Below are 7,222 nucleotides of genomic sequence, written 5' to 3'. Positions count from 1 at the left end.
CCCCAAATGGCCGAGCGGGAAACATGACGCCGGAGAAGCTCCACGAGCTCCCGTCTCCAGGGCCGCCCCCTCTCCTTCGGCCTCCCCATCCCAGCAGCTTCAAGAGCCGAGGGAAGGGCGAGCGGGGGTCACGCTGGGGTCGGTCAGCGCTTCAGGGCAGACAGGGCTGTAGCCAGACAGGCCTGCACGGGGGTCCAGGGCCCATGGGGGCGCAGCCGTGGTTCCTGGTGGCGTCCGCTGCCCCCTCCCCAGGGCTGTCACCCTCCCACTCGCCAGGCCCTGCACCCCAGGGTCAGGGGACGAACGAGACGCCCGCGGCCTCAAGGCGCTGTTGGAAAAGGTAAAGCAGCAGCAGACACACGGCATGTGGCCCAAGCAGCTCCTTTAATGTGGCCCCAGCACCTCAGCCCCACCTTGACAAGCCCTCACACCGAGGTCATCACTCCGCCTGCGAACGCTCAGTCTTGCCCGGCTGCCTGGGAGCGGGTGCTGCCGCCGCGCAGGGCCTGGCGCGAGGCTCCGGCCGGACGCGAGCCCCCTCCACAGGCCAGTTTCCCTGCCAGGCGACCCTCGTGGGCCAGAAGCCACTCCTTGACGGCCATTCCTCCCGAGTAGTTGCCTGTGGCGCCGCTGCTGAGGACCACTCTGTGGCACGGGACGAGGATGGGCACCTGGAAGACAGGGGGGCAGCCGCCATCAGTCTGGGCTCTGGACCAAGGCGGTCTTTCGGGATCGAGAGCAAGCCCGCTGACCGCAACTGATCCAGGACCCACCTTGCAGGGCCCTGGCTGGGGGGCGGGGGGCTGGCGAGGGGCGGGCCGGGTCTCTGAGGGTCTGGCGCGGGCTGGGGAGGGAGCCGATTCCCCGAGGCCAACATGGGGCATCTTCTAAGAACCCCTTTACACTAAGGTTTGGGAGAAGAGTACTTAATACCACTCGATAAGGGATTGAAAACGCATACCTACAAAATTTAAAGGTACATTTCCCAGTTACAAGGTGCCCCGTGAAATTCCCAAACGTTTCCAAGACATGAGAAGAAACCTTACAGAGTTTCTCATGCAGCCACATTAACCCAGACCAGAGGCTGCGGCCCACGCTGGCCACACCTGATTTTGTAAATGAAGTTTCCAGAGAACACAGCCAAGCCCACTTGGTACTTGCTGTCGGGGCTGCTTTTGTAAAGCCCGAAATATTTCCTGTCCGGCCCCTAGTGGGAAAGGTCTGCCAGCGCTGTCGCCCACTCCCCCTGTGCTACGGGGGCACCTAGTGGGAAAGGTCTGCCAGCGCTGTCCCCCACTCCCCCTGTGCTACGGGGGCACCTGCTTTCCTCCTCAGTCTCCGGATCAGTCAGTTTGAGAAGCTCCGGTTCCCATTCATTCCCACCTGAGGAGCTGCCGCCGCCGCCAGCACCCCCACCCCCGGCCTCAGCAGGACCGGCCAGCCGGCCCTTCCACCGACCCCAGCCAGGACCCTAGGCCCCAGGGTGTCCCTCCCACCAAAGCTGCCCCCAGCCTCTCACATCTGGAGACGAGCCCAGCAGCCAGGTGCTCCCTTAAATTGACAGCGACTTCACTACAAGCAAGGCCACTTGACCACGAAAACAAATCCAAACACGACCCACAGAGAAGGGCCGACTGTCAGCAGGGCTCTGCTGCCAGGACACAGGGCAGTGACGGCTGCCCAGGAGCCTAGGGTTCCTGAGACCCACTGGGACACAGGCGTGGGCAGGGCTCTGTGCACCAAGGGCCACCACCAGTATAGCTCACCGTGGCACTTCGATGCCACAGCAGCCCCAGGGGAGGGGCACGGCCGCCAGCCTGGGAGCGTGTGGGCTGGTTCCTAGGAGGCTGGGCAGGCTGGCAGGTCTGTGAATGGGGCACCGATGCCCCAGGAGAGGGCATCCCCCAGCCCCCAGCATGTTCTTTGCCTCGTCTGGGGCCGGCACCACACGGGCCTTTGGGGTCTGACACCATGTCTAAGACTGGGCACCAGGGCACTCAGTGCAGGAGGCGGGCGAGGGGCGCTCCCACGTGGCAGCTGATTATTCCCCCGGCCACATGCAGGTCTGACCCCGAGACAGTCCCCTCCAGCAGGGGCCTGTTCCTGGAGGGGGAGCTCCCTGCCCGCGTGAAGCTGACGGCCACGGGGCGGGGGTGCAGTGGCCACAGGCTGTGCTGTGACACACCAACACGCACTAGGTTCACCTTTGGAAAAGGGAACACTGCCTCTGCTTGTGCTAATTTGGGCGGCAGGTTTCCGACTATTAAGATGATGAGCTCTGCTAAAATTCGCTGGGGCCCTAAGGACATTTCAAAGGACCCACACCCCTCTGCCCTCTCCTTTAAAGCCTGTGCTGCATAAAATGTAATTTTTATCAATAACCAAGCAGCTCATAATATCACAGCCGCATTGAAATCTTCATGCTGTGAAATCTAATTCATCCAATATGCGAATCCACCCCTTACACAGACCCTTTCGCAAATGCTAGAAAACTTCCAAACCCATAGATTTGTCTCCAACAAAAATAACACGAAAGGGCCTTTCAGTCAATAATGGAATCCCTCTGATTCTGGTGCCGGCTGAGTATTTTCTCCAGCTTCGCCTTTGTTCTTGTGGGTAGCAGCCCACTGGGGAAGAGCTTGTTTTCACTTGCGGCCTCATCAATACCTAAATCCTGGTGAACAAGTGACACCGAGAAGCTGTAATCAATAGCTCCCTGTGCGTTTTTTTCTTCTGGTCAAACGGTTCAGCCCCACTGACAGCCCTGACACTTAGAACATGCTGCTAAATCTTTATCAACGGCCATCTGGGTGACTGGCAGAACAAGGCTCGGGGGGTCATTAACGCTCGTGGCAATCCGTGAATAAACGAGCTCCTCAGGAATGTGTTTGTTTAGAAAGAGGTGGGGAAACTCTCTGTACAAGTACTGATCTCCTCTGAGCTGCGTTTAGCAAATTCCGTCTGAGGATGAGGGCAGGGTGCCATCTGCTCCACCAGGAAACGGACCAGCCTCACGCCGGGTCTGGACAGGGCCTCCGGAAGGCGGCCAGGCCACTCTCCGGGCTGCTGATTCCTTCCCGGGAAAGTCTAGGAGAAACAAGGGTCTGGGGTGGGACGACCCCCCCCCCGAAACCCCCGACTGCAGAAACCACACCTTGCTCGGGGGGGGGGGGGGGGAGCAAGCCAAGTGCTGTTGCGGGAGCCGGCCCGCGTTCCCCTGGACCGCACGCCACCGCAGGAACCAGCGCCCGGCGCAAGGCGCGGGTCTGCGGCATCCCGAAGCCGCCGTCCACTCTCCCCCCTTCTCCGCAGTTGCCCTCCGCAGCCTGAACACAGACTTTTCCGCGGTAAGTCTGAGCGGCGTGCCTCTGGCTGGAGCCCACGTGTGCCGGTCTGCAGCCGCGCCTGCCCTCCGGGGGGTCCAGTCCCTGACTAGGGCCCCTTTCTTCATCAGGTCCCCGGGCTGGCCCGCGTCCCTCAGCCTGTTCTGAGGAGGAGCTTTTTATCACCTTTGTGGGACCCTCGAGGAGGCTGGCTCCCAGGGGGCTCGCCGCAGGACACTGCACGTCTCGAGACTCACACCTGGAGGCACCCTGGGGTCCTGCTGCTGTGGTGCCAGGCAGCCTTCCCACGGAGCCGAGGTCCCGGCACCATGTCCAGCTCCTGAGGGACGCCTGGAGGGCTCACCACCACCCGGCTGCCCTGGTCCGGGAGGGCGCCAAGAAGAGGGGACAAGGTGCAGGCAGGGCCTTCCCGCCTGAGGGTGTGGTCACTGCCACCCCCGCGTGGGCCCGAGGCGGGGAGGTGGGCAGGAGGGCTTTACGGAGGTTCCGTCGCATACATTTCGGTGACTGAGGCCACACCTGAGCAAAGACACTCACTCAGGGAGCTTACTAGCAGGACGGAGAGTCATGCTGCTCACGGGGCAGTGAATGTTCCTGAAAACTGCCCCAAGCGCCACCGCTAAACAGCCATGCCTCTCCCGTCGGGAGTGCCAGGTGCTGGCATCATGGGGCAGGGGAGGGCCTTCCCGTCCGTATGTGTCAGTTAGCAGAGCTGTGCTCCCAGCAAAGACAGCACGCGTGAGGGAGGCGCCCGACCCCATTTCCCCGGAAGGCGTGAACAGACGCGTGCCCTGAAACAGGTGGGGGGGGACCGAGGGACAGCTCTGCACAACACGGTGACTCGGTGATGCAGGAGGAAGGTGCAGACAGGTGTGGCCTCCTCAGTTCTCCCACGAGGCACCGCGCGGAGGCCGGGTTCCCGGGGGTCTGCGTGGACCCTTTCTCTGGAGCAAAGTCAAAGCGCTGCGAACAGTCGACCTGGGAGAGGACGCCGCCTTCCAGAGGGAGGGTGCAGCATGAGCTTCACCGGGAAACGTGAAAACCCCATCTAGATGTTTTCAGAATAATCCCACCCTCTCGGTAAAAGTGAGGCCCGCCGTATGCGGAGGAGATGCCCGCAGCCAGTGCCCGCTGCGACTGAAGCACAACAGGTGCGCAAAGAGCTGCCAACTGGGTCCGCCAGCCTTTGTCACTGACAGTGGGGGACGCGGAGAGACCAGAGGGGTGTGCACCACACACTGTTCCCGACAATTGGGGGTCTTTTCTATGGCAGAAACCTCTCCAGATCAGCTGCACAGCACAACAGGGCCATCCACCACAAACCTACAAGAGCTGCTTCTTAAAGAATGACAGTGCTGTTTTGTGCAAACGGCCACGTAACTGTCATCTCCTAGAGACACTGGCTCTGCCCTCGGGCAGTCGAGAGCCAAGTGGCGGGAGCCCCAGACTGTGGTGTAGAAATGCCCGCCTCTCCCCAGTGAGCAGGGCTGAAAACAGTTTTGAACACATACAGCAAAGCCACAGCGAGTTTTGAGAAAGTGGAGTCTGATTCGGTGATTTCACATCCTATGATGTAAGGACCCCCTTTGCTTCTCCTGATGGGACGGCAATCTTCTACCGCATCAGAGGCTTTCCCACAGCTTCAGGGAGAGCTGCTCCCAGTGGGACAGCAGGCTCTGGAGACTGGTGAGGACGGGAATGGGCCGGGCCCCGTGCACCTGTAGGGGCCACCTGGCAGGTCCTGCTGCTGCGCAGACGGGGTGCTCCTCCTGCTTACCTGCAGGGCCCACGGGCACCTGCGGCCTTGCCAGGGTCTACACCACGGCCTCTCCCCAGCCCATGCTAACTTCCTTCCTGACACTGGACAGCCCGGGGTCCACCTGGGGAGGGATGGGGAGCGGAGGTGACCCCTGCACGCCTGGGTCTGACAGGCCCGCAGCCACCTCACACCAAGGCCTGGCCCTGTGCTCTGGGGAGATGGCCTCGCATGGCCCGGGAACCTCCCTCTCCGCATCACGTGACTGCAGACGCACAGGGACAGGGACGCAAGGAAGAGCTCTTCCCTGGGAGCTGCGCCCAAAGGCGCACGTCATCCCAGGTCCCCTGGTCCAGGGCCTGGACCTCCCAGCACATGCATCCTTCTCGATGGGAAGCCCCACGTGGGCGGGCCTCTCGCCTGTTTTGTTGGCTGCTGTGCTCCGGGACGGAGAAGGGCAGCCGGCTCCCCCTTGGTGCCCAGGATGCCCAGGGGATGCCTGAGCCACTCTCCAGGTTTCGCGGCCCCTCCCTCCCTGGGACAAGCCATCCTGTGCTCTGACACACATCGTGGGGGGGGTGTTGGTGGCCTGTGGGAAAGCTTCCTTACCACCTTTGCCCAAAGGTGGGGGTACCTACCAGTGCCGCCCATGCCTTGTCCAGAGGCTTCCCTCCGCCCCCGTCCCCGCAGCCCAGGCTGCCTCTGACACACGCGTAAATGGATAGCACTCGACCCCCTGCGGGAACCTGACCGCACAGTGCGGGACGTACAGGATTGCTCCTCATGGCTCCTCCCACTGCCCGCGCGGCTCTGGGGCTGCCCACCAGGGCTGCTAACTGCTGGTAAGAAACCGTTTCTCCAAACTTCACAGCCTGCAGCAGCTTCCATAACACCTGTCTGGTGAACGACTCTGAAAGAAAGAAGGCAGAACCACGTTATTTAGACAAACGGCTCTAACAGCTCGGATGTAAATAGCTGCCAGTCCTGAAAGAGAAAACACATCAACATAAGTCGAGGTGCTACACTCAATTAAAACAGCCCCCCTGGTCCTGTCACCATGCCACCTGAGGAGAAGGAGCAGCGTGAGGCAGGGCACCGGCAGGCTGGCCCTGCGCCGGCCTCGCCGACTGGCAGCGCCCACCTTCCCCTCCACGCAGGACTGCCAGGCGCCCTCCCAGGACCCGCGCTGTACAAAGGAGCACGCGGTCCACCTAGGAAGCACAAAAGGCCCTATCTGCACACAATTTCGGGATCTTTTCTTTACTGCTGGGTCATTTCCAATTTCAGCTGGGACCCAGCAGGACCATGAGGCTGTGGGCCGGGCTGTGACAGGATGCTAGCCGTCCACATGCAGCAGCGGGCAGGCTCAGTGGGCCGGGCGCCGCGGCGGCACACAGGGGCTGGCAGGCACCCGGGCTGCCCGCATTGGTAATGAAAGGGCTGCAAAGCAACATAACTTCATTCCCATTTTAATTGATTAACCACATCAAACCGCATTTGCTCTTCGTCCTGCGGCAGGAATGAAGCGGCGGACCCCCGAGAACGCCCAGGTTTACAGCTGCTTCTCGGGCGTGGAGTGTGTGGGAGGGAGGCGGGTCTGAGTCGACAGCCATCGTCTTTTCCGAGGGGACACGCGCGGGAGCACTGGACACGGAGCTGCGGCCCCGAGCGGGGGAGGGAGCTCCCGACGCGGCAACAAAGGGAAGGAAGGATTCCACGGGCGGGGCCGCGCTCCCGGTGCGCCCACAACCGCACTGACCACACTGGGTGCCCAGCGGGCCGAGTGCGACTTGGTTCTTAAAGGAAACCCACCCTTACACGTGTGTTAAATAATAAAAATCACTTCTTAACTGAAGGGAATGATAATCACTTCACTGGGAAAAAAATCTGTTTAGTCTTTATTATAACATTAAGCAAATTAAACATCAGCATAATCCAGGTGATACTAGGAAAGGGTCAGCAAAGAAATTGACTTTGTTGTTCATTAATTTACATGGATTAGCAGAGGGCAAAAAGGGAGCAAGTGTGCTCTAGTTTTTTATGATATAATTTCAAACTCTACACCATTTGTGGCAGGAGGGTGACTTTGGGGTTAATCAGACTGATTTGTCCTTTTAATTGC

General features: G+C 60.6%; 1 protein-coding gene across 4 annotated transcripts in view; it reads right to left on the bottom strand.

The window, feature by feature from the left end:
- The window catches only part of MGMT (O-6-methylguanine-DNA methyltransferase), a 269,539-nt gene continuing 262,682 nt past the window's right edge, over positions 366 to 7,222 (bottom strand). For 2 of the 4 annotated variants that reach the window (XM_005671579.3, XM_001928553.5), the window contains 2 exons: positions 5,871 to 6,010; positions 366 to 671 (listed from right to left, as the gene is read on the bottom strand). In XM_005671579.3, coding sequence (XP_005671636.2) covers positions 459 to 671; positions 5,871 to 6,010 — 353 coding nt within the window. In that variant the 3' untranslated portion in view covers positions 366 to 458. The remainder of the gene's footprint in view (positions 672 to 5,870; positions 6,011 to 7,222) is intronic. The other 2 variants (XM_005671577.3, XM_021073764.1) reach the window with 2 other exon arrangements.

Source organism: Sus scrofa, chromosome 14 (assembly GCF_000003025.6).
Source record: "Sus scrofa isolate TJ Tabasco breed Duroc chromosome 14, Sscrofa11.1, whole genome shotgun sequence".
NCBI lineage: Eukaryota > Metazoa > Chordata > Mammalia > Artiodactyla > Suidae > Sus > Sus scrofa.
This window is presented reverse-complemented; position numbering and strand designations above follow the sequence as displayed.